The sequence below is a fragment of the Trichoderma reesei genome (assembly GCF_000167675.1).
Source record: "Trichoderma reesei QM6a unplaced genomic scaffold TRIREscaffold_5, whole genome shotgun sequence".
NCBI lineage: Eukaryota > Fungi > Ascomycota > Sordariomycetes > Hypocreales > Hypocreaceae > Trichoderma > Trichoderma reesei.
In genome coordinates, this window is record NW_006711152.1 from 964,799 (window position 1) to 990,367 (window position 25,569).

Below are 25,569 nucleotides of genomic sequence, written 5' to 3' on the forward strand. Positions count from 1 at the left end.
AAGGCACATTGTGCGTCTTTTTCGAGCGATAACTGCCGGGGTACATTGGCGACCTATGTAGGAAACTGTCAATTTCTGTTCTACAACCTCTCGTCAACCAACTCAAGCGGTTGCCCCGAAAAAGACCACAACCTCAGCGCCTCCTAAATGTACAGCAAGGAACAGAAAATGCTTCCCAGAAACTCTCATTACAAGGGAACCGCATACGTCCACGGAAAGGCCTCGGGTCCCCTCATCGCAAGCAATCTCGAGTTGAGCTTCTGGGGCGGCGTCGATCCGCAGACGAGCCAAGTCATAGACCACCATCACCCGTTGAGCGGTGAATTCCTACAAGACGCAATTCTAGCGATTCCCAGTGGTCGCGGCTCTTGCTCCGGCAGTGGGGTTCTGCTAGAGCTGTTGCTAAGTGGCAAAGGGCCCAAGGCTCTGATATTCTCGAGAAGAGAGGACATCTTGACTCTGGGGGTTGTTGTTGCCGAGGAGATATTTGGCAGGTCTATCCCGGTGGTTGTCTTGGCGGTGACAGATTTTGAAGAGTTGCTGGCTGCTCGCTATGTGGCTGTGAATGGGGGCACGGTGTCGACTGTGCAACTTGGTGATGCGATGCACAGCCCTGAAGATGATTCAACGGAGCCCCTAGACACAACTCTTGGCCTCAGTATCGAGTTGTCAAACAAAGACTACGCATTCCTCAGCGGAGCACATGGCCAAGCCGCTCAAGCTGCCATGCGCATCATCCTGCGCATGGCGGCCATGGAGGGAGCCCGCAAGTTGATAGACATCACCCAAGTCCACATCGATGGCTGTGTCTACACAGGACCGGCATCACTCAAGTTCGCAGAAACGTTGCGTGACTGGGGCGGAAAGGTCGTCACTCCCACCACATTGAATTCCATTTTCGTCGATCAACGACGCTGGCGAGCTCAAGGCGTTCCATCGGTCTTTGGCGAAGCAGCAGAGAAGCTGGCCACGGCTTATACGGACATGGGAGCGCTGCCGACATACACTTGCGCTCCTTATCTGCTTCCCAGCGCACCGAAAAGGGGGGAGCAAGTGGCGTGGGCTGAATCAAACGCTGTGGTGTATGCGAATAGCGTGCTTGGAGCGAAGACGATGAAGTATCCGGACTTTCTTGACATATGCATTGCTCTGACGGGGCGTGCGCCCTATGGAGGATTGCATATTGAGAGTAACAGGTCGGCTTCGCTTTGTGTGGAGTTGCCTGTTCTTCAAAAGGCTGATATTGATGATTCGTTCTACCCATTGCTGGGTTATCATGTTGGCAGAATCGCAGGCAGTCGCATACCTGTCGTTGTAGGAGTTGATGTTCTGCGCCCTTCGAGAGATGATCTCAAGGCTTTCGGAGCTGCATTTGCAACCATGGCGAGTGCGCCCATGTTTCACATTGTGGGTGTGACACCGGAAGCTGCCACGCTGCAAGACGCAATAGGGAGAAGAGAAGGCGTGGAATGCATTCGTCTTGATGTGACGGAACTTCAGACAGTGTGGAGGACGCTCAACTCTGCAGAAGACAACTCACCTGTTGATCTTATATCTCTCGGAAATCCCCATTTCTCAATCGCCGAACTGAGAAGACTTGCGAGTCTTTGTCGAGGCCGGGCAAAGCATGACAAAGTTGCCGTCATGGTGACATGTGCAAGGGCCACATATGGTCTGGCAGATCAAGCAGGGCTCATCGAGGAGCTGCATCGATTTGGGGTCGAGGTTATTACCGACACTTGTTGGTGCATGATTGGGGAGCCGGTGATTCCGACGACTTCGAGGACGATTATGACCAACTCTGCAAAGTATGCGCATTATGGACCGGGCCTTACGGGAAGGAGGTTTTACTTTGGGAGCCTTGCGAGGTGTGTTGATGCCGCTTGTGATGGATACTTTGACACAAAGATGCCCGGCTTCATATCGTCATGTATACCGAAAGGAGCAGGTGTGAGGTGATGATATGACATAGATGATAGATGTAACACTTTATTGCGATAGCTCCCTTGAGAACAATCTCTGAAAGCAATATGCGATTTGCTCGATAGCTCTGACAGCCAACCCTTCTTATTCGACCTTCATGCCCCTTGAATACCACTCAACAGCAAGAGTCTTGATGCTCGTGTTCCTATCCAAAGCATCAACAGTCGCCTCAAACCTGTCCGAGCTATTGAAGAGAAGTAATGTCCTCAATGAAGCATCCTCCTCACAGTTGCTGATCACAGCCGTCTCACTCCCTTCAGCCGCCACACACTTGTCCAATATCTTTGCCAACTTCTCCTTGTCCTCATTATCGGAAGCTTTGAGCAACCGAGAAAACCGGCTCTGGACGGCACGTGTCTGTAATCCACCGATTCTATAGTGCTCAACTGCAGGCGGTCCGCTCATCAATGGCTTTGAGGCCTCGAAAAAAGGAAATGCTGCCGGGCCGGAGATGAAGGCAACGTGCGCATCTACGCTCTCCCAGACGACCAAAGAGATGGCCGTGGCACTCTCTGTGCCTGTGGTGATGATACCGCCCATGGCTGAGATCAGGCCAGGTTGAGCGAGGAGAATGGGCTCCAAGGTGGTGCGGTATACATCTTTGTATCGTTCGGGGGGGACGCTGAGGCTTGTGTACACGAGTTCCGCAACAAGGTTGTTTGAGGCCATCATTACTTGTCCAAACTCAAGTTAAGGATACGTCATGGCTTTTGAGAGAATGTGATGTAGACGAGACATTTCATGCAATCCAACTCTCGAAAATTCGTTCCACACCGTCTATATAACCATACTCAGATAAATCACAGTCGGAAAAGCGGTGCTTTTGGGTTCCTGTAAAGCCGTAGTTCTTACAGTTTCCCAGCGTTCCAAAATCTCACTCTCAGTTTCTTTGCAAGGTTAAAGTCAGTTCTCGTAGACACAAAAGAGGAAGACTGCTCATGAGGAGATCGGCAGTTAATGTAAGATAAGCGAGAAAGCCCGTAAAGGCTCAGTATAAGTACGTTACAAGTCAGCAATGATTGGTGGTGATCATCGGCGGGGTTTGTCGGTGTAAGACGAGGTGACCTGGAAACGAAGTTGCCTGGTCTGAGGTGTGTAACTCTTCTTAGGTAATTACAATACATTCATGGAAAGATTGCATCAACAGACATGCGGCTTTGTGTAATCCATAGTTGTTTGGAGAAGATGGAGTCGTCTCGTGATACCTGAGAGGTTCGCTGACCACGACAGTCTTTGGCAGATTGATATTGGCGGGTTGTCTCACATATGCTGAGGGCATCAGGCTCACGTAGGTACCTAAGCTTCTACAAGTACCGAATACATGTATAATGAAGCCGTTGATGCATACCTATGCGTGAATGCCAGAAGACATGGATCTATTGTGAGCTCAGCGCTGCGAGATGGATAATACGCACTAGATCTGTATCCGGGAATCTACGTGTACATGTATATGCCAGATGAGATCTGATATTGCCTTAGTGAAGGGACCATGACTGGCGATTGGCGCCGCATATGTAAAGCGCAGGAAATTGGTCATCTTGCCAGATATGAGTGAATAGATTCATCGGGACCGGCAGGTTTCCAGGAATTGCAGAGGAACGAATTAAATCTACCATCACTCACTGGATACTTCAGCTGATGGGGCTCTTGCGGTTTGATAGAGTCTTGCAGTCTTGCAACACGTCAAACACTGTTTGGCAGCTCCTGGGTGCTACGAGCAATTGTTTTCAAGGCCTTATTAGAGTCGTCCAAGTTTGAGATCCAGCAAACGAGTACATGTAGCATACACACATGGGCAGTCCATCTCATGCATATCAGAACATGCGCTCACCTTGTCTTGAGGACCAGCTCATGATCCGTTCACGAAGAGAGCCATTTTACGCACTTAGTCTTGTGCTGCAGGAAGAAACTAGTTCCGGGTGTTACACGACGATGCTCGTTGAATCGTGATGCTTTGCGCTGTTATACCTGTACCACTGGTCTGTCTCATGCACGTGCAACAGATCCATGGATGCGTGTGTGTGCCATGATGGACGCAAATGATGGCATCGCCAACAGGCCCACCGGCGCGGTGACACAAGGGCGATACAGGGGCGATACAGGGCCCTAGCGCTGCGCTTTAGCGGCTGCTACCCCGCAACGCCCCTGCAGGCGGGAACTTTTGGCGCTCTAGTGGTGCTGCGGTGGCGCTGCTGATAGGCTCTGGCCGCTGCAAAAGTGCGGCAGCGCCCGGGGTACCGCAGCCAGAGCAACCCGCTTGGGGCTGCCCTACATGTACCTATCTCGGAGCTCGAGCTCGTCCGTATCTACTATTGGATCGATCTCTCGACCTCGCACAACCGCAGTTGACTGCCTATCACTGAGATGCTCCATCCGTCCATGTAGGGGGCAGACAGTCGTCGTGGTGTTATCAACTCCTCCCTCCTCCCTTCGTCTTCTTTTCTCCCTCTCCTCTTCCTCTTTCTCTTCCTCTTCCCTTCGCCTTCCTTCATCCGTTCAACGACCGTCTCCTCCTCCTCCAGCACGATGCGGGGACTGGGAAACACCATGGACGAGAAAGCCGATCTCCCTCCGTACAGCGCGTCAGAGCTGCCGCCGCCAGCCTCTGGATCTGCGCGTATTCGCGGTCGGCGCGCTGCATTTCGCCGGTCCCGCGTCTTGAAGCTCTTCGGAGCCACTTGTCTGACGCTCCTGGTGGCCGGCCAATGGACGCAGATCTGGCGAGACGATGCCAAGACCCCGTTGCTATCGCTGGACAAGCTCAACGACGACCTGCAGACCTGCCAGAAGCTCAGGCACAAGCCGCAGGATCCCATCGGGCTGGGACGAGACAAGAACGCCAGATGGATTCCCGGCAGCCAGCCAACGCTCATCAAGAACGCGACCATCTGGATCGGCGAGCCTGTCGAGGGCACGAGCGAGGCGGACGCCAGAGCCGGCAAAGGCTGGGAATGGATTCAGGGCGACGTGTTGCTCGAGCATGGCCTGATCACACGGGTCGAAAACCACATCTCGTCTCAGTCGCTTCCCAAAGACACTCAGATCTTCGATGCCGCGGGACGCCAGCTGACGACAGGCATCATTGACATGCACAGCCATGCCGGTGTCGACTCTCTGCCGTATCTCAGGGGCTATGCCGATACCAACGAAGTCTCAGACGACATCACGCCCTGGGCACGATCCATTGATGCTATCAACCCTTTCGATCCTCAGATTCAAGTCATCAAGTCTGGCGGCGTCACCACCTCCCTCATTCTTCCCGGCTCCGGCAACAGCATGGGTGGTGAGGCGTTCACCATCAAGCACGCCGTTGGTCCTAACAACGGCCGCAAGGAGATCAGCGCACAGGACTTGCTGGCCGACCCTGACCGCAATTGGCGGTTCATGAAGATGGCATGTGGCGAGAACCCCAAAAGGGTGCACGGAGGCGTTGACAAGCGGCCATTTAGCCGCATGGGCGAGAGCTTCAACTTTAGACATGCCTTTGAGCAGGCTCGGGCCTTGATCCAGCGCCAGGACGACTGGTGCGACAAGGCCGATGCTATTGGCGTAGAGAATATGGAAGAGTACTTGCCACAGGAGATTTTCTGGGAATCCCTTGCTGCGGCTCTGCGTGGCCAGGTCCACATCAACACTCACTGCTATACCATTACGGATCTCGAGGCCATGGTGGATCACACAAACGAGTTCAAGTTTCCCATTCGAGCTTTTCACCATGCTCACCAAACTTATCTTGCTACTGAGGTATGTCCTTGCCAGCAGTGACGAGTTTGACAAGGCCGGAACTGACGTGTTCTTCTTTACAGATCTTGAAACGAACCTACGGAGGTCGCCCACCCGCGTCTGCCCTGTTTGCGGACAACATGTACTACAAGACCGAGGCCTATATCGCGTCTGAACATGCTGGCAAGTACCTCTATGATGCCAACCTCACCACGGTGTATGTCAGTGACAATCCCGTCCTCAATGCGCAGCACGTCCTCTTTGAGGCTGCCAAGGGATACCATTACGGACTGCCCTATCACGCCGCTCTCTCCGCCGTCACCAGCCTTCCTGCCGAGCTGCTCGGATTTGGAAACCGACTGGGCAAAGTGAAGCCTGGCTTCGACGCCGACGTCGTAGTTTGGGACAGCGACCCCTTGAGCGTCGGCGCTGCGCCCGTTCAGGTGTGGATTGACGGCACTGCCCAGTTTGAGAATCCCGTGGAGCTCCAGAAGCCTGCCAAGGGCCCCATTGTGCCTGATGAGGCGCTGGCCAATATCATCGAAGAGCCTACTGACGTCCAAGACGTTGTCTTCCATGGCATTACCAAGGTTCTTTTGAAGGACAGCCAAGCTTTCGAATCCGACGGCGAGCCTGTAGATGTCTTTGTCTCCCAAGGCAAGATTGTCTGCATCGGCCCGTGCAGCCCTGAATACGAGGCCGCCGTTAAAGCTGCCAAGGTACATGTCGAGCTGAAGAACGGCTATCTTACCAACTCCTTCACCGGCGTGGCTGGCACCATTGGCTTGAACGACATTGACGGAGAAGACGTTACGGACAACGGACCCAATCCAGTCGCTTTCTCGCGTGCTGTCGACGGCCTGCGGTTGGACAGCAAGAAGCTCAATGTTGCGGCCAAATACGGCGTGACCAAGGCCATCTCGGCACCAAAGTACTTGAGCGGCAAGTCTCACCACGGCGTCAGCGTTGGCTTCCTTACCGCCGCCAAGACGGTCGCCGAAAAGGGTGCCGTGTTTGATTCAGACGTGGCCGTGCACTACACCCTCGACCTCAGCGCTCGCAACGTCGGCAGCTATTCTGAACTGTTTGGCCTGCTGCGGCGCAAGCTCCTGGCGGCTGCTTCTCAGGACAAACCAGAGGATCCCTTCTCGGAGGTGGCCTACTTGCAAAAGGTGATTGCTGGAGAGAGCGTCTTGGCTCTGACCATTGACAACGCCGACGCTATCGCCACGGCGTTGAGGATCAAGTCCGAGGTCGAAGAGGCTACAGACTCCAAGATCAGGCTGGCCATCCTCGGCGGGTCAGAGTCTCATCTTGTCGCGGCAGAGCTGGCAGCCGCGAAGGTGGGAGTCATCCTGCTTCCTCTGCAAGCACATCCGAACAACTGGGATCAGCGCCGCTCACTTCCCGGTGCACCACTGTCGAACGGCACGACGATTGACTACCTGCTCGATGCCGGCGTCACAGTGGCAATTGGCTTGCCCGAAGACTGGTATGTGCGCGACCTGGGCTTTGAAGCCGGTACGGCCTACCACAACGGCAACGGACGGCTGAGCGAGAAGACGGCGCTGGATCTCGTCAGCGTCAACGTGCACAAGATTCTAGGAGGCAAGTTGCCAGAGGCGCAGGCAAAGGGGCATTTCATTGTCAGCGAGGGGAGCCCTCTGGAGATTGGATCGCGCATCAAGGCCGTCGGTGCGGGACGGGACAGGGTGGCTGTTTTCCAGTAGACGAGTATCAATGTATACCTAGTTGATGCTTGCCACATAACGTTGGATACTACTGTTCAGTTTTCATAGCCCCTTCAACATGCTGACATGTACTCTCTGACCAACCTCTGCATCTGCTGAGCAAATGATTAACGCCATCCACGACGTCTGTAGTAGTTTGCTGACTCTTCGCAACCGAGAAACTTGATTGAATAATAAGCTCGTTACTGCAATTATCGTCTTCTTGGGTGACGCCATCTCAGCACTACAGAAAATTACATGTACACGCAGATATGCCGTTCCGCCCTTCTTGAAACCCAGCTTAACGGCATCCAAGTGGGATTCGGAGCTCCGACGCGCGGCTATTTCCCCAGCCCGCGCGGTATTAAGACGGGAATCCAGTTGATGATTGGTCGGACGGCACATCCCACCTGTTAAGCGCGGATTTCGATCCATTTCGTGTTCCTTCAGAAGAGCAGGCGGGCATCTAGAAGCAACTCTGCAACAGACGATCACTCTGGTCCTGCATGTCCGAAGTGCCCGTCTGTTGAATTGCCGAAGTTACCACAAGGACGCGGTTCTTCTACACGGCATTCTAGTCTTTTCGTAACAATCTTAGTCAACCGGAACCTCAGAAGAAATAATATTTAAAAACAGCCACTGCCCCGGACGCAACTCTTGGAAGCTTGTATGAGCTTACACTAAAGAGCTTCACTTGATGGGATTGATCCTCAAGAGACTCGTTGCCTTGGTTGGCAGAATCGTGCTCGTCTTCATACTGTTCCGCTACGCTTCAACGTACTTTGTCGGCCGGAAAGCCGCAGGCAAGATGACGTTGGCTCCGGTGATTGCGCTTTCGCACGGCGGAGGTGAGATTGACACACACTCTCTTTGACGACTGACCACCTCCAGCTACCGTCATGATATCAGCAGCATCAAGTATAAGCCAAACTGACATGAAAGGTTTCAATAGGCCCCCTTCCTATCCTTGGTGACCCCCTTCACAAAGACATTGTCAACTCCCTCAAGAACCGCGTCCCCAAAATTCTCAAGCTCGGCACCCCCCAACAGCCCCGTGCCATTGTTCTCGTCACCGCGCACTGGTCGACAGACAAGCCGACCATTTCGTCCGCGGCGTCTCACAAGCTGCTCTACGACTACTACAACTTCCCGCCCGAGGCCTACACGCTGCAGTATCCCGCCCCAGGCCACCCTGAGGTCGCGCAGGAGGTGAAAGCCGCGCTGGAAGAGCAGGGCCTCAAGCCCGTGCTTGACGCGGAAAGAGGATGGGATCACGGCGTCTTCATCCCGATGCTGCTCGTGAACCCCGCGGCCAACGTGCCCATCGTGCAGGTCTCGGTGCTGGAATCAGAGGACCCGGAGGAGCATCTCCGGATGGGCGCCGCGTTGTCAAAGCTCCGGCAGGACAACATTGCCATTGTGGGCTCAGGGTTTGCTTCGCTGCATAATTTCCAAGCATATCATGAGCTGCGCTCCGGATCGCCCGCAAAGATAAAGTCGTGGACGGACAGGGTTGATCAGTGGAATAGGGCCCTGACGGAGGCTGTCGGCGCGGAGAGCAGGGAGGAGCGGTGGCGGAGATTGAAGGGGTGGCGCGAGCTGCCGCATGCTGATGATATGCATCCGCCGAGGAGGGGGGAGCATTTCCTGCCGCTGGTTGTGTGTGCTGGGGCGGCGCTGGAGGGGGAGAGGGCGGGTGTGTATGAGGATGAGTTTATGGGGGCTGGGATTAAGACTTATTACTGGGGGGCTGAGACGGTTGCTTAGGTTGGGGTTGATGAGTTGGTGTTGAGAGTGAAGCGTTTGCTGTTATTGGGAAAACTGCATTCTGTGTAAGAGAGTCTTGATGATGTCTTTGGTCATGGCATCTGGTTTGGTGATGATGTCTGATTCATTGTAATGGGTGATGCTACACTTTGAGCAGAAGCATCATATCTCTTACAGTGAACATATGGTGTCTCCAATCCATTGTATCAAGCAAGCAATTCATGTTGCAGACGATTGATATCAGGTAGTTGTAGATCATCACAGTTCCAGTTCGTCCTCTCCCAGTTATAGGGTAAGTCACACACGAGGTTCCCCGGTAGAAGGGCAAGTACGAACAGAGTCCCGGACTGATGTTAGTCAGCAGAATAAGGCATCATCCCTCGGTCTCGTCTGATGTCTTCCTCCTCCCAACTTCTAAGATCTCACCTATTCTAGCTCCCGTCCGATCAACCAGTTCTTATTGTTCTCACACTCTCCCTTCAAGCCATGCAATGACTAAGCGCAAAGTCCAGTGTTGAAACCGCCCAAGACTCGACGACAATAACAAGCATTGAATGGATCCAAGGCCAGCCCAGCAGCGCCTCCAAAACGGCTTGGCCAACCCTCGACCCATGCCCAAGCCTCGTTCTGGGGAAGCGAGCACCAGGGAAAGACTCGGCTAAACCAGCTCTCGCCAATGAGAAACGAGAGCAGCTGCTTGCATGCAGGGGGGCTCGAATTGATGATGGCGTCTTGGCTGGCGGTGGATGGGCCGCGGACCCCGAATGGCGCGGGACCCGAGGGGGGCGACGCATCACGCATGGACCGCATTTTCGGGCGCCGAGCCGGAGGCAGGAATTCTGCAGACGGGGTGTTGGATCAAGCTCGGACGAGGGTGAAGAACTGTGTCTTGCTGCTGCTGCTGAAATGGCATCGCCTCGTCCGTGATCAAAAGGGTGTACTGCATGTTTGTCGGGTGACGGATGGTGACCACGGCTTCATGGTGAGAGACTCGGCCGTGACGTTGTGTCAATCCGCCTAAGCTGGCAAACGACAGCATCAATCTTCAACTGGCCCTATTAATACGGCCCAATCCTGCTTCGTCTTGTCAAAAAAGCCTCAGTTGACTGCGGAACTCGCCTCGAGAGTTGACGATGACAGCCGCAGAGAACGAAAAGGCCGTGCCTGGCAGCCCGGGCTTGCATACTGTCGAGCCGGGGGCCAGCATACAGATGCAAGTCACCAAACAAGACCAAGCATCGGCGGCTCAGAAAAAGTCTGGAAGCCCATATCTCGTAAGTCATCCGAATGATATCACAAGACACGGCGTATTTCTATGCTGTTCATCCTATCATTTGCAGGGCATCAAGCTGATCTTTCACGAACGACGAATATAGAGAATCTTTGCCTACGCAGGCCCCTATGAACGCTTCCTCCTCGCCGTCTCCATCGTAGCCGCCATCGCTTCTGGTGCTGGCATTGCCATCCAGAACCTGGTCTTTGGCAGCTTCGTCACGACAATCACCGACTTCGTTACTGACCCTGCGTCAGGCGGTGCGAAGCTTCGCCATGATGCCGGCAAGTTGGCGTAAGCTCCCTTCCCGTGACAGTCAATATGTTGTTGTTCTTGTTGTATTGACACCTTGTCAAGTCTCTACTTTGTCTACATTGGCATCGCGAGATTCGTCCTCTCTTACACGTACAACGTCCTCTTGACCTACAATGCCTATCGAATCGTTCGAAACATCCGACATGCCTATCTCAGGGCAGCCCTGAGCCAGGAAGTTGCCTACTATGACCTCGGCACTAGCGGATCGATTGCCACCCAAGCAACCACCAACGGAAAGCTGATTCAGGGCGGCATTGCTGAAAAGCTCGGCCTCACTTTCCAGGGCATCTCTGCTTTCATAACCGCCTTCATTGTTGCATTCGTCACGCAATGGAAGCTGACCCTGATCTGCCTCTGTATCGCACCGACGACAATCGCCGTCATGGCCTTTGTCGGCATATCTGAAGCGGGCATCGAGACCAAGATCTTCGACATACAGGCCAAGGGCAATGCTTTTGCCGAGGGCATTCTCGGCAGCGCCCGCACTGTCCACGCCTTCGAGATGCGGTCGAGGCTCGTCAAGAAGTTTGACGAATACCTCACCGAAGCCCATAAGTACGGACGCCAGCTCTCCCCCTGGTTCGCAGGCCTCCTTTCGGTCGAATACACAATCATGTATCTGGGCTTTGGGCTTGCTTTCTGGCAGGGCGTCCACTTATTCGCCAACGGAGACATTTCCTCGTCAGGCCAGATCTTCACAGTAATATTCTCTGTTACGATTGCGACTATTAGCATTACGGCGCTGGCGCCGTATTCGATTGAGTTTGCCAGGGCTGCTTCGGGGGCTGCACAGCTATTCGAGTTGATTGACCGAAAGTCCGATATTGATCCCTTTGACGAGTCTGGAGAGAAGCCCTCGCATGTCACTGGCCATCTTGATCTTGAGCACGTCACCTTTGCATACCCTTCTCGGCCCGGGGTCACGGTCCTGGACGATTTTTCGCTGAGTGTCCCCGCTGGAAAGGTCACAGCCTTGGTGGTGAGCCCCCCCCTCTCCTCGCTTTTCACATATAGACATTCATGATACTGACATCCACTGTGCAGGGCCAAAGTGGTTCTGGAAAAAGCACAATTGTTGGCCTCATCGAGCGTTGGTACAACTGCCGGTCCGGGGTCATCAAGCTGGACGGCAAACCGATCGACCAACTCAACCTCAACTGGCTTCGGAAGAATGTCCGTCTCGTCCAACAAGAGCCCGTGTTGTTCCAAGGCTCGGCATTCGACAACATCGCCCACGGTTTGGTCGGCACAAAGTGGGAGCACGCCCCGAGAGAGGAAAAGATGATGCGAGTTCAGGAAGCGGCCAAACTTGCGTTTGCTCACGATTTCATCACGGAACTGCCGAATGGATATGATACGCAGATTGGACAGAGGGGCGGCTTACTGTCTGGAGGGCAGAAGCAGCGTGTTGCCATTGCCAGGAGCATCGTCTCTCGACCCAAGGTCCTCTTACTCGACGAAGCGACGAGCGCGCTTGATCCGCATGCTGAGGGGATTGTGCAACAGGCACTGGACAGAGCCGCTGAAGGCCGGACAACAATTGTCATCGCCCACAAGCTGGCGACGATCCGCAAGGCCGACAACATCGTCGTGATGAAGAAGGGAAAGATTGTAGAGCAGGGCACACATGCGGGCTTGATGAAGCAAAATGGAATCTATGCCCAGCTAGTGCGCATTCAGGATCTATCTGTGTCCAAGAATGAGTCCGATACTGAATTGGATGACCAAGAGGACGCGGCATCAACAGAGCACCCAGCCGATCTCGCTGAAACTCTGAGCCGATACGCCACCGGGGATCAATTGCGTCTTGAACAGCAGAAAGAGCGAGACAACTACGAAACTTACCAGAAGAAGGGACTCTTATCTGTGATTTGGAGACTTGTGGTTGAACATCCGGAGTTGAAGTGGCCATACTTCTTCACTGTCCTTGGCTGTCTCGGAGCAGGTGAGCAGACACTCTAACCCAGAGCAATGAGAGTGCAACCATTCTGACTTCAATTAGCTGGTGGTTTCCCGGGTCAGGCGATCCTGCTGTCCAGTGTTGTCGACGTCTTCACGTTGACTGGCTCGGAAATGACAAAGAAGGGAGACTTTTACGCTGCCATGTTCATCGTCCTGGCGGTTGGTTGCTTCCTCATCTACGGGTGGCTAGGATATACTACGAATGCCATCGCTCAGGTTTGCCCTCCTCTTTCGTTCCCGTTTCTTGCTCTCCGATTCAAGTCTGACTGACGTGATAGACACTATCCCACAAACTTCGACGGCAAAGCTTGAATGACATGCTCCGCCAGGACCTCCAATTCTTCGACCGCCCCGAGAACAACATCGGAGCGCTCGCCAGCCGTGTCGACGCAAACCCGCAGGCCATCCTCGAGCTCATGGGCTTCAACATTGGCCTTATCCTCGTCTCCGTCTTCAACATGCTCGCGTGCAGCATCCTAGCTGTAGCGTACAGCTGGAAAGTCGGCCTCGTGGTTGTCTTTGCCGGGTTGCCCCCGATGGTCGGATCCGGATGGTTCAAGATCCGGCTGGACATGAAGCTGGACCACGCCATCTCGGCACGGCAGTCGAAGAGCGCGGCGATTGCTTCGGAGGCTGTGAATGCGATACGGACCGTTTCGTCCCTGGCCATCGAGGAGTCCGTGCTCAAGAGTTATATGCATGAGCTGGATGAGGCGGTTGCGGGGTCGGTGAAGCCAATGTCCATCATGATGATTTGCTTTGCTTTCACGCAGTGTGTCGAGTACTTTTTCCTCGCCCTGGGGTTTTGGTATGTTGTTTTGTCGTCAGTATCTCTTCGAGTTTTGTAATACTAATGTTTGGGCCTGTGTAGGTACGGATGCCGGCTTGTCTCGTTCCAAGAGACAAGCATGCACAACTTTTACGTTGCCTTCCTGGGCGTCTTCTTCTCGGGACAAGCTGCCTCTCAGCTATTCCAGTTCTCAACAAGTGAGCAGCGATGAGCCACATACAATGTATGCGGCACAGGTCGACTAACCTTGACACTAGGTATAACCAAAGGCAAGAATGCGGCCAACTACATCTTCTGGCTCAACGGACTGCAGCCCACCGTTCAAGAAACGCCCGAGAATGCAGACCGAGGGCCGAAATCAGGCGGCCCGGTTGCACTTGACAATGTCCGCTTTTCCTATCCTCTCCGGCCAGAAGCCCCTGTCTTACGAGGCATCAACCTAGAGGTACGTAATCACACTCAAACAAAACACAAAGGGGAACAAATCATCAATCTAACATTGTCCAGATCAAAAAGGGCCAGTTCTTTGCCCTCGTCGGCGCCTCCGGCTGCGGCAAATCCACCATGATTGCCATGCTCGAACGCTTCTACGACCCCTCGACCGGCACTATCAGCATCGCTGGCGACAACCTCACCCAGCTCAACCCTCGCCTTTACCGCCGCGTCGTCTCCCTCGTCCAGCAGGAACCCGTCCTCTTCCAAGGCTCTATCCGCGAGAACATTGCCCTCGGCATCGACGAAGACGCAGCTACTTCTTCGACCTCTTCCTCATCTCCCGAAGAGACCACAGCAGTCTCTGACGCACAGATAGAAGAGGCTCTCCGCGCCGCCAACGCATGGGACTTTGTCTCCTCCTTACCTGAAGGCCTCTCCACGCCCGCTGGCCCCAACGGGACGCAGCTCTCCGGCGGCCAGCGCCAACGCATCGCCATAGCGCGCTCCCTCATCCGCAACCCAAAAGTCCTCTTGCTCGACGAAGCGACCAGTGCGCTGGACACTGAGAGCGAAAAGATTGTTCAGAGCGCCCTTGCGGAGGCGGCCAAAGAGGGAGATAGGATCACTGTTGCTGTGGCGCATAGGCTGTCGACGATTCGGGATGCGGATGCCATCTGTGTCTTTTACGGGGGAAGAATTGTCGAGATGGGGAAGCATGAGGAGTTGGTCGCGTTGGGGGGCATGTATAGGAAGATGTGTGAGGCGCAGAATATAGATGGATGAGATATTTGGCGTTTTGCTTTGGGCTCTTGATTTTGGATCTATGGATTGATTGTTTTGGCATGTATACTTAGATAGGCTTTTGCATACACTCTGCTCTTACAGCTACACATTTCGAAAAGAGACTTTGTACAGATTTAGAGAATGCGACGACTATATGCAAAAAGTGTACAAGCACCACAACTCTCGTGGCTATTTCAACACATGAAAGTCTGTGCCATTGAAACGACAGACAAGATCAAACAGTAATGGAATACTTGGTTCCCGCGGTGGTCGAGATTGGTCCATTGTATTTCGCCCCATTGACATTGAAGCTCTGCCCGTTGGCCACCCTCAGCTTCAACTGCCCTCCCCTCGTCGACGTCACAGTAGCGCTCTTGAAGCTGCCGCCCTGCCAGTCGATATCGACCTGGAAGCCACCCCTGGCCAGCAAGCCCCTGACGTTTCCAGTCGGGAGGTTGGACCCGGGGAGAGCAGGCAGCAGGTGGACGGTGCCGGTCTGGCTCTGCAGCAGCATCTCGGTCACGCCGCTGGTGAAGCCAAAGTTGCCGTCGATCTGAAAGGTCGAGCCGCCGTTGGTGTTCCACAGGTTGGGCGTGGGATAGGTGGCGAACCACGCGACAATGTGCTTCCACACGTCGGCGCCCGAGAAGAGGCGGGCGTACTGGTTCATCAGCCAGGTGCGGCTCCAGCCGGTGCTTCCCGAGCCGCTTGCGACGCGATGGTCGAGGAGGGCCTTTGCGGCGGCGCTGAGCGTGCTGTTGACGAGGGGCGAGAACTGGCTCGACGGGTGCAGGCCGTAGAGGGGCGAAAGATGGCGGTGGCCCGGGTCGGTCTCGGGATACTCGGCTCGCCACTCGAGGATCTGGCCATAGGATCCGATGCGAGGGGTGCGGATCAGAGGCAAGAAGTCAGAGGCGGCCTTGACATTGGCATCGCTGCTGGAGATGCCGAGCGCAGCAGCCGCCTCGACGATGGCGGACATGACGTCTCGCATCAGCTGGTTGTCCATCTCAGGGGCCATGTCCATGGGCTCCTGCTGGCCGGCCACGTTCGCCCCCTGGGGCACGGCGTACGTGTTCTCGGGAGACAGAGACGGACCAGTCACGCGGTTGCCCTGCCAGGTGAAGGTGTAGCACTGCAAAAACTTGGAGATGTCGAGCAGGTACGGATACGCCGTGTTGCGGAGGAAGTCGAGGTCGCCGGTGAAGCGGTACTGCTCCATCATGTGCTGGACCAGCCACGTTGCCCCCATGGGCCACATGCTGCTGGACGGGTAGTTGTCGGTGGGCGCAGGGTCGCCCCAGACGTCCAGGTTGTGGTGGAAGACGGTGCCGTTGCAGCCGTACAGCTTCTGGGCCATCTCCTGGCCGCGGGGCTGGGCGACCTTGAGCAGGTCAAAGAGCGGTAGTTGCGTCTCGATCAGGTTCGTCTGGCCGGCGGGCCACAGGTTCATCTCGGTGTTGATGTTGATGGTGAACTTTCCGCCCCAGGGAGCCGAGGTCGCGTTGTTCCAGACACCCTGCAGGTTCGGAGGCATGTCGATGGCTGCTGAAGTATCGCGAGACGAGGCAACCAGCAGATGGCGGCCGTAGTTCCACGCAAGGACGATCAGCTGAGGGTCGTTGAATGCGCTGCGGGCAGACTTGACGCGCTGGTCCGTCGGCTGGTTGGCAATGCCGTTGGGAGATGTTCCGAGATTGATGTTGGCACGGCCGAGAAGGGCGCTGCTGTCCGCAATGGCGTCGTCGTGGACCTTCTGGAAGCCCTGGGACACGGCCGTGTTGATCTTGTTGTCGACTTCAGCGGCAAGGGCGCTGGCGGTGGGATAGCGGTAGTTTGTCTCGACATCGATGAAGACATCGATGGTAGTTGCACCAGTAATGGTGAGCGTGCCACCAGAGGCGCTGACAGAGCCTAGTTGAGGGTCGTAAGTCATGAGACGCATTGAACTTCTCCAGACGAGAAATGAGAAGAGCTTTTACCTCCTTGGGGCACGAAACGAGCCTTGCCAGTGAAGAGAATGGGATTCTGGGCCTGGCCGCTGGTTCCCTGCAGAGTCACGCTGTTGACACCACCAGATGTCGAGGCGACATTGCTTAGAATGTTTGAGATGCGTGAAAACGTGGCAGACACGCTGAGAGCACCGGCCTTGCTTGCTGTGAACCGGGCCGCGATGACGCCAACAGGGGCACTGGCAACATATTCACGGCTGGACGAAGAGTCGGTGTGTCAGCACGAAGCGGTCGAATCAATCAAACATCATGAGGACTCACGTGTAAGTGACGCCGTTGAACGTGTACGAGACGCTCGAGTTGCCCTGGCGCGTGTCCAGGGAGCGGATATAGTTTGATATGCCGCTGCCATGGCCAAAGTTGAGGTTCAGGTTGCCAAAGTAGCTGAACTGCCTCTCGCCGCCAACTGCGGGCATCATCTGGCTCAGGACAAGGTTCCCGGCGTCCGTCAGATTGTTGGCGAGCAGCATCTGGCGAACCTTGGGCAGGGCTGCCAGCCCATTGGCAGGGATGCGGTTCTGCAGCGGTCCGTCCCAGAGCGTGTCCTCGTTGATGGTGATGACCTCGTTGCCGCCGCCGAAGATGGCCCCTCCGAGGCGACTGTTTCCGATGGGCAGCACGCCGGTTTCCCAGTCTGTGGCCGGGGAGGTGTACCAGAGATATCGGCTTCCGTCCAGGGCGCCGGAAGCACTCGAGGCCAGAAGCCCGACGAGGAGGGCCTGGAAGCTGAGCTTGGCCATGCTTTGGTGGTTTGATGTCAGAAGCGTTGGTCACTCCTCTGTGCATCTCCAGAGGGCATCGTGATGAGCTGGGAGACGAGAGGCCCTATATATGCTAGTTGGTGGTCGATTCCCGGAAGCTTCGTCTGCGTCGTCGTCCATTAAAGGTCATGATCGTCAACCCCCTTTGTCTCTTCCGCCGGGAGATTTGGCGGCGGCAGCGTCGCATTTCCGTCTCGTCGACGTTGTTCCGGACGGTGCGGCGCTTCTGGGTGTCAGAGCTGGGGATCACCAGTGCCGAACCCCTAGAGCTTCTGTCAACCGGTTCGCGATGCTTCCAATCCAATCAGAGAGGCATTCAATCCGACCCCAGACGATTACATTAGGGTCAAAACGGGCCGTTTATGCGGGGAGCTGGATGCGACATTGCAGATAATCTGCCCCTTGGCAATTATTGATTGTCGACCAGGGCATGGCGGAGCAGGAAAAAGGAAGAGGAGGTTGAGGCGACGGTTGAATTGAGGTTGATTGGTAGAACTGCTTGGATGGCTTCACAAGCACTAGTTATAACACGTTGTCGCAACGTGACTGAGGAGATGCCGACGGATAAATCGACGGGAGTCGCTCTCCTCCTCTTGTATGTATGTATGTGCTGGGCATAATAAAGACAGGTACTGTATGTATAAGCTGGTATTAGCTCTTGATCGCATCGTGGGCATATATGATTGGAGACTGAGTGAGCAGTGAGCACAACTAATTGCCGACTCACCCCTGTCTCTTCCCCAGATTTTCCCCCGCAAATAATACGACAAACAGGGTCACTATCTCTGTCCTGCAAACTGCTGATGGTCTATTAGAAGCCGAAAAGAACCACCGAGAATGTCGCATCGACCCCAGCGTGTTTGTGCTAAACCACTCACTCACCCATCACTAGGCCACAGGTTTTACCCGCAACATTAGGCACATTCCGAGCTGCTGCACTGATTGGTTACAGCTGCCTCTGGTGCCTTGCTTTTCTTCTTTTGCCGTGGTGAGATGTCTTCATGGATCGGCAGGGTTGATACTTCCGTCGGTAGAGAGGCGGGACAAGAGGGGCTTGAGGAGCGACGCGAACTGCTTCTCTGGTACACGTTATAGAAATGAAAAAGTTTCTCATGTGTCTTTGAGCTACAGCTTACTGTGATATTGCAGTAGGTACTAGATGGCATGTCACAACAGACAGAAGGGTATAATCAAAGAAGTTCATGTGCATGGGCGAATGAAGAACATGCAAAGCTGAATATACCCGGCGGATCACCAGTGTTACAGACCTGACCTTGGAAAATCAACCTGTAGCATGATGTTGAGCGTATGTTACGATGATGAATCCTTGTTGCAAGGAATGCTTGTGAGATTGTCGAAACCTACATGGTAAGGAGGTTGCTTTAAGCTCATATCGTCTCGGTGTAGTGGCTCGCTCATCAGAAGAGAAGAGAAGAGTGCCATGGCCACTTCACATTTTCCGATAAAGCTGGGCATCATCGGCGGTCTGTAAGAGTGCAGTAAGACAACCAAGACAAGAAGTCAGGAAGATGGTTAACCCTCTCTTCGCTGCTACTATTCTTGTCAAACAGCTTAGTACTAGCCATCCGTCGTCTGTCGATATAGCTCGATCGATGATTTGGAACTTCAGATTGCCAACGATACACTGATAAAAGATCCATAAGCCTGCGCATCTCGGTCTCAGAATCTAAACGGCACCTTAAGGCTTCAACGGCTCTGCATGTCTCGTTCATGATGCCCACATGCCCACCGTTACCCCCATCAGCAAGGGAGACGAGCTGCAGATTTCGGAGCATCCGCAAACTATCCGAGACAAAGACCCATACCTCAGCTCGACGGTAAGCTGTCTTGAAAAAGCTTATCGGAACCACTCTCTGAATCAGCTGTCTCACAATTCTGTTTGACGCAGATCATGGGCAAAAATTCTCCGTAAAACGTCCATAAGGTTCCCTTCTCAGCTTACTCGAGGAGCAACAGACCGAACAACCGCATCGTCCGAAAACCCGCATCGTCCGAGAAGATGAAGACGGCCAGCTTGTACGACACTACCCTCGCCGTCAAACTAATCCATAAGGGAGATTTTGGGGATTCACAAGCAATGCGGCTGATGGACATGGCTGTCGTTCGGCCAGTTTCTTGATCCGGACATATCAAACTACGGAGGAATATGATTCTTTTTGTGGCACCATGATGCCTCTAATTCTTGGCAAGGCGGTGTCCGATTGTCTTTCAAGCCATCTTCTCTTTCTCGTGAGCAGACGAGCAAGATTCTTAGACCCTTATTTCCCTTTAGTTTCTCTGCGCCTCTCTCTCAGACTTGGACCCCGAAAAAGAAAGCTCCCGAAGTCCGGTCAACTTGGCAACAACTAGTCGCCTTCAGCTCTCCTGTCAAGCTTTGTAGTAAACCGGTCCGCGTCCCCTTTGGAATTGTGGCAATGGACGCTTCGTCGATCTCGTGTGTGCACTAAGACCAAGCCCAAGCAAGCCTCCTTCAAGGTAATCCGGCCCTTTTGTCTTCTCCTTGTATGAGAAGCCTCAACTGGCATTCCTCAGATCTCACGATGAGAGGTTGCCACAACTTGACCAGAAATGATAAAACTCAATCCCGTTAGCTGTACCAATACTGAGCAGTGTGTGTAGGACTCGTCCAAGCCAGTCCGGACCCCCAAGAAGAAGAGCGACTCCGCCTCCACCAAAAGGCGTATAGAAAATGGCGTCCACTAAAGCATACGCCAATGCATCCGTACAGCCGTCTGACAGACACGAGAAAGACATGAACAGAAACAGCAGCAAGCAGAATAAGGCATCAAGAAAGAAAAGAAAAATAAAAAAATCCTGCAGGATCCGAAAGATCCAGTTCGAGACCCTCTTGCGGCCGACAGACCGGGCGAAGCACAAAGCCAAACCTGTGAGGTAACCTCCGATGATCCGCGCATCGATTGCATATACTCGCTCTTACAGTTACGCCGTATTACTTTTGTTCACCAGCAAAAGAAGAAAATTGTAATAACAGAAAAAAAGAAAATAGAAGATAGATAAAATCACACGACCTTGATTGCAGTAGTGTTTCTCGTATAATAGGGCTGGCGGGAAGGCCTCAATGCCTTTTCAGGCTGCGATTGACACCAAGAAACGATCCTTTCCGTCACCCATTGGACCACCTGCTGCACGTATGGGCAGACAATTTTCATGACTTTTCTGTTGCTTTTTTTAGGCGTCCATCCATTTAGAGCCAATCCTGAGCCGTCCCAGTGGCTGGACCCCTTCAGCCGCACGTCGCCCTGCGTTAGCTGAACGAATCCCGAGCCGCGGGACAGTTGGCATTTGATTTTCTATTATGTATTATCATCGTTCATTAATATCGATTATTCCTTTTTCTCTGCTTATGGGGTAAATGCGGGACTAAGACGGAAATGGATCTCATACGTAGTTGACTTGCTCTCTGCAGTATTAATGGAGTAAAGGATGAATCTCAGCCGAGCCGAGGATCCGTCACCAAGAAAGACAAACCACCACCACCTCAGCAAGAAAATCAGCCTTCACGATCCCGAAGCAGATGTCGCTCACGGTGACGCTCATCAATCCTCTCACTGTCCATGCCGATCAATTCGTATTCCCAGGCTCTAGAGGCTCTCTCTCTCTCTCTCTTTCTAAACGGAATGCTTCTCCTCCTCCCATCTCTACCCAGCTGTGTGTGCATGTAAGTTGCTGATGCTCAATACACATACATACAGTGCGTAAGCTTAAAACCCAACAAACACCAAGCTCCAATCTGAAATACTACATGTCAAAATCGAGCAAACCCGGCCGACATCCCGGACCTCCCAGCTCTACTAGCTTCAATCTTAATGGAACAACTGGGCACTGCCCACACCCCATGCCGGGCCAAGACCACACGATTCTTAGTTTTCTGAAGCTATTTCATGTACGTCGCGGGTTAGCAAAGGCTGTAACTGGTCCAGAGAGTAAGCGGCACTTCGTATTCGAGCAGGAGGCTTTTTCGTATAGCGTCCACGATACGAAAGGATCAGGCAAGCCACCTACGTCCCCCCTTGTCCCGAGACAACACATGATATTGTCATGGTCTCGGCTGAGATGTATGTTTTTCTCTTACGCATCGAATCCTGAGGGCTTCACCAATAGGTCCTTTGGTACTTTCCAAGAAACGCCAGAGGCATGCGTGTGTCAACTTGGAGGGTAGAGGCAGATCTTGTGTAAAGATTCGGGGTATATAAAGACGACAAGATCTGCCCCGGATTCTCCAAGTCTCACTCCCATCATCAGCACACAAAGCATCCAGATCTCTCTACACATCTCGAACCAAGACAGAACAACAACATCAGTCTTTTCAGACAGACAAAAACCTTTCACAATGAAGTTCACAGCCGTTGCCTTCGCCGCTCTCGCCACCTTGGCCACTGCCAGCCCTCACCCTCCTCCTCCTCCTCCTCCCCACGGCTGCAAGCCCGCTACCTACTCTTGCCTTCCTCACGACAATGGCTGGCAAGTCTGCAGCACTGCCGGACAATGGGTCGTAAGTATACCTACACTCCTCGTCGTCTACAATACAACCAGAAGACATTTTCACGGTGGTCTTAACACACAAATGTCTTGATAGTTTGCCGGCAACTGCCCTCCCAAGACCATCTGCAAGTTCGACAAGGAGAACGGCAGCCCCTACTGCGTTCCCCCGGGATTCACCATCCCCTAAATTCAATCAACTCAACATACGAGCGACACGCCAAAAGGCTTGAGAGTTTGTGGAGACGAAAAAAGCCTGCTGGATGATCATGAGATTCTAGAGAGAGATCTTGATTGATGCGAAGATGCTTTGTGGCTTGTCTAACTGCCCTGCAAATCATTTTCTGGACATACATTTTCTTTTTACATACAAACAAACATATGGGTCACTCCTTTGATGGAAGGAACATGGACGTAGCTCACTAGCTATTATATGAAAAGCAATAAATTGTGTAACCAAACTAAATGTCTCATGATGTGATGGGAGGAGCCAGGTTCTTTATACCTTGCTTGTCTGGAGCTTTTGTCATACCGGGGAGGCTAAGATAACTAAATACGAGGTTGTAAGCAGAGGAGGTTGTTAGCAGAGGAGCTGGCAGTGCGGGAAGACAGTCAGCTACAATAGCTTCGGGAACGAATTATAAGCTCATGCCTATGCCTGGGATCTTGAGACGTAACATTTCATTCACTCTCATCGTTGTGAGTGTCTCGGTATACATGTTAGTAGACAATATGTGCTGTTACTGGAATTCTTATACTCAACACATAGGTCAGTTGATTTTACGTTCAGTAAAGCTACCGGGTCATGCCATGATGATGGAAGAACGACAGATATATAGCATCTTACAGAAAATGGTTACATGATACATCTGACATAAAGAACATTGCCATCATCACAAAGGTACGCATCCCAGATACCTAGGGTCGGAATGGGACAATGTGCATAAAGAGGTTACAATCATACTATAGAGCTCAACATTGTATAGGAAGAGGGAGGTAATCAGACCTTCAGTCTTGTTGAGCGACACCCGGGATATCATATAACAGAAACACCATCAACGCTTACAACATGAATAAAGCCAGAATGGCACAAGATATTACGATACTACGCTAAGTGCCAATTCCCTTACATAAAGCATCAAACGCGTGATTATCCCACTCGCTTCATCAACACCCAAGCTTCTTTCGGAGCTCTTCCAAGTCCCGTAGGTCTTCCAAAGCCCGTACCTGATTCCGGATTCCATCATTTTCTTCCATCCACTGCCTCAGCACATGAATACCAGTATCGGCTCTGGATACCCAATTCTTATTCAGGATATTTTGAGCGTGGTGCGAAAGGGAAACCGCCACCAAGATGACCACACTCCGAGCACAGGACTGCAATAGCACCCAGGTTCTCTCATTGCGGTGCTTTTGGCCTACCACTGCCAAGCGGATGCGATTCAAGCATGTTAGGGCCCCCAAACCCGCAAAAGTATAGACGTATTGCGGTAGCCTATCCTTGCCGCTGTTGATTGCAGCCTCAAGAAAAGCCCAGAACAAAAGCTCCCTGAAGTCCAACAAACGGCAGCTGAGAGTAAAACTGTGAATATCAAGGTCGGAGGCCTTTTTCATAACGGAAATTTCTTGAGGCAATGAGGCAAGCCACTCGTTTGCCTGTTTAACGTAGGAGACAACCGCCTCGAGCAAACGAACCTCTCGAAATCCATCGTCGCCCTCTGAAGACGACAAGATCTGCCCGATATCGTTGCGTGCTCTGGTAGTCAGCTTCAGGATAGCAATTTCGGCCGAACAGAAAAGCCGGACTTTCATATCCACGTACAGGTTCACTGATACGTCAGGAAGGGATTGGGTATTGACACGATCCTGCGTCTGAAAGTCCAAAGGCCCAAGACACAAGCGCAGATCCATCTCGGCTTTCCAACAGGCCCAGTATAGATTCACCTCCTCAGGCGATGGCTTGTGGCCCGTTGCTGTCTCTTGCGCCTTCACTGATCCTTGTACGGCGACGTCGAACTCCTGGCAGTAGGCCAGGGCCTGTAAGAAGTGCCTCCACGCCTTGACCGGCTGCATCATATACATGAGATAAACACCGGCGTAGAATAAGCATTGTGCAGGAATAATGCCACCTTCGGCAAAGACAATTCTAAGCCTTTTCGAGGCCAAATCAAAGAGTGCCGACCCCATCTCCGAATACGCTTTGTCGTCGTTACACTCAAACTTGGGAAAGGATTTCGAAATAGCACCTAGGGCCCAGACAAGCAGCATCAGACAAGATTCCGAGTCCTACTCGATGCCTGCTGAGTAGACCTGATAGGCCCTGCTTCTGAGGCTCAGAACATCTAGGAGAGGGCTTTTGATATGGACTTTGTAGAGGAAGCCAAGGACGAGCCTATCAGCGAGATGGGGATCGCTCAAAAAACGATCCAGACCAGACACAGACGGCTGGCGTCGCTCCGGATGCTTTTGCGGAAGCACAGACATGTCTTTGGCTTGCTGGTCGAATTGACCGGCGAAGACTGGCCAGCTGAGGACATTGACCGAGTCGATCTGTAGAGAGCGGTAGCGGGGTCGTTCGCCGGCCGGGCCTTGATTTTGAAGGGCAGACTCTTGCGCACTCGTAGCATTGCTGCCAGCGATGTTATTGTAGCTGCTGTTTGGCCCCGTCAGACTTTGAGCCTGTAAACCAGGGTTGGGCCCATCCTCAGTCTCCATGGTGATATCGACATCTGTCCTCGAGGTCCTCAGATCCTCGAATGGCCTCACACAATGAAGGCCCATTTGCAGGCAACGCAAACAAGTCGTCCCATGGGACACGCATTCAGCTTTTGCGACGTAGCATCCTTCACAACTTGTGCCTTGCTGGCCCGCCTCTCTTCGAAAGGTGGGCAATTCTCTGTCGTCCGGCTGAGATAACTCCATCGTGGAATGCTGAAAGGGATTGTTTAAGAACTCGGCGTTTTCATGGTGAGTGGTCTTTAGAGTAGGAGCTGTCAAGGTAGTATCTGTGTCAGCGCAGAGCATCGTTGAGGACAGTAAACCGCAGGAGAATCTGATGCAAGTCATACTTGTGAAGCTCATTGAATCCTTCGTCTGAGTTGGTAATATGGAGAAAAGAGAGCCTCAAAGTAGCAAAGGGAATAGTGATACGGATATTGGTAGTGGATCTACTATGTGTGGCTTCACAAAGTCATGTTGTTTCTTCCAAGTTCTCGCCAGGTCAGCGCAGCACCTACCTGCTTGCCCACGGCCTGCAGTGAACACGTGCCAACGCCTCCTTCCACGCGACTTCCCACCTTCATGCTGTTTGAGGTATCTTCGTCTCGCTGCAAACTGACTTCTTCTCCACCTGAAGGGTTATGTGAGAGAAAGAGCAGAGAATAACACGACTCGCTTCACAAGTCCATGGAGACTGTCACAGCCTTGCCGCCGTAGGACATGCACGCTCAGTCACTGCCTGGCAAGGCAAAATGGTGAACAGCCCCTACTCTAGAGGCTGAGAACCAACACATAT

At 53.1% G+C, this 25,569-nt stretch overlaps 9 protein-coding genes across 9 annotated transcripts; 5 read left to right on the forward strand and 4 right to left on the reverse strand.

Annotated features, from left to right (window-relative positions):
* Window positions 1–168: 168 nt before the first annotated feature.
* TRIREDRAFT_59073 (uncharacterized protein) lies at window positions 169–1,959 on the forward strand (the record flags this gene model as incomplete). The annotated part of the gene is made up of 1 exon (XM_006963657.1): window positions 169–1,959. The coding sequence occupies one exon, from the start codon at window positions 169–171 to the stop codon at window positions 1,957–1,959; it is 1,791 nt and encodes a 596-aa protein (XP_006963719.1).
* Window positions 1,960–2,078: 119 nt separating this feature from the next.
* Window positions 2,079–2,652, reverse strand: TRIREDRAFT_105524 (uncharacterized protein; the record flags this gene model as incomplete). Its single annotated transcript, XM_006963835.1, has 2 exons — window positions 2,079–2,167; window positions 2,211–2,652. 2 exons carry the CDS (start codon window positions 2,650–2,652, stop codon window positions 2,079–2,081), a joined length of 531 nt encoding a protein of 176 aa, XP_006963897.1.
* Window positions 2,653–4,530: 1,878 nt separating this feature from the next.
* TRIREDRAFT_58282 (carbohydrate esterase family 9) lies at window positions 4,531–7,436 on the forward strand (the record flags this gene model as incomplete). The annotated part of the gene is made up of 2 exons (XM_006963658.1): window positions 4,531–5,727; window positions 5,790–7,436. The coding sequence occupies 2 exons, from the start codon at window positions 4,531–4,533 to the stop codon at window positions 7,434–7,436; spliced, it is 2,844 nt and encodes a 947-aa protein (XP_006963720.1).
* Window positions 7,437–8,211: 775 nt separating this feature from the next.
* Window positions 8,212–9,203, forward strand: TRIREDRAFT_76421 (uncharacterized protein; the record flags this gene model as incomplete). The annotated part of the gene is made up of 2 exons (XM_006963659.1): window positions 8,212–8,284; window positions 8,389–9,203. The coding sequence occupies exons 1-2, from the start codon at window positions 8,245–8,247 to the stop codon at window positions 9,201–9,203; spliced, it is 855 nt and encodes a 284-aa protein (XP_006963721.1). The 5' UTR covers window positions 8,212–8,244.
* Window positions 9,204–10,579: 1,376 nt separating this feature from the next.
* Window positions 10,580–14,761, forward strand: TRIREDRAFT_58899 (uncharacterized protein; the record flags this gene model as incomplete). Its single annotated transcript, XM_006963660.1, has 8 exons — window positions 10,580–10,770; window positions 10,834–11,770; window positions 11,836–12,736; window positions 12,794–12,969; window positions 13,032–13,561; window positions 13,625–13,740; window positions 13,801–13,988; window positions 14,051–14,761. Coding segments are annotated over 8 exons (3,750 nt in total), but the record flags the coding sequence as incomplete, so codon positions are not given.
* A 235-nt stretch (window positions 14,762–14,996) lies between these two features.
* Window positions 14,997–17,513, reverse strand: TRIREDRAFT_58802 (glycoside hydrolase family 95; the record flags this gene model as incomplete). Its single annotated transcript, XM_006963836.1, has 3 exons — window positions 14,997–16,675; window positions 16,744–16,970; window positions 17,035–17,513. 3 exons carry the CDS (start codon window positions 17,511–17,513, stop codon window positions 14,997–14,999), a joined length of 2,385 nt encoding a protein of 794 aa, XP_006963898.1.
* Window positions 17,514–18,533: 1,020 nt separating this feature from the next.
* TRIREDRAFT_105532 (uncharacterized protein) lies at window positions 18,534–19,649 on the reverse strand (the record flags this gene model as incomplete). Its single annotated transcript, XM_006963837.1, has 4 exons — window positions 18,534–18,613; window positions 18,671–18,689; window positions 18,900–19,020; window positions 19,498–19,649. 4 exons carry the CDS (start codon window positions 19,647–19,649, stop codon window positions 18,534–18,536), a joined length of 372 nt encoding a protein of 123 aa, XP_006963899.1.
* A 2,257-nt stretch (window positions 19,650–21,906) lies between these two features.
* Window positions 21,907–22,245, forward strand: TRIREDRAFT_105533 (uncharacterized protein; the record flags this gene model as incomplete). The annotated part of the gene is made up of 2 exons (XM_006963661.1): window positions 21,907–22,068; window positions 22,153–22,245. 2 exons carry the CDS (start codon window positions 21,907–21,909, stop codon window positions 22,243–22,245), a joined length of 255 nt encoding a protein of 84 aa, XP_006963723.1.
* A 64-nt stretch (window positions 22,246–22,309) lies between these two features.
* TRIREDRAFT_120993 (uncharacterized protein) lies at window positions 22,310–24,977 on the reverse strand (the record flags this gene model as incomplete). The annotated part of the gene is made up of 4 exons (XM_006963838.1): window positions 22,310–22,385; window positions 22,427–22,481; window positions 23,283–24,301; window positions 24,488–24,977. The coding sequence occupies 4 exons, from the start codon at window positions 24,975–24,977 to the stop codon at window positions 22,333–22,335; spliced, it is 1,617 nt and encodes a 538-aa protein (XP_006963900.1). The 3' UTR covers window positions 22,310–22,332.
* Window positions 24,978–25,569: the final 592 nt, after the last annotated feature.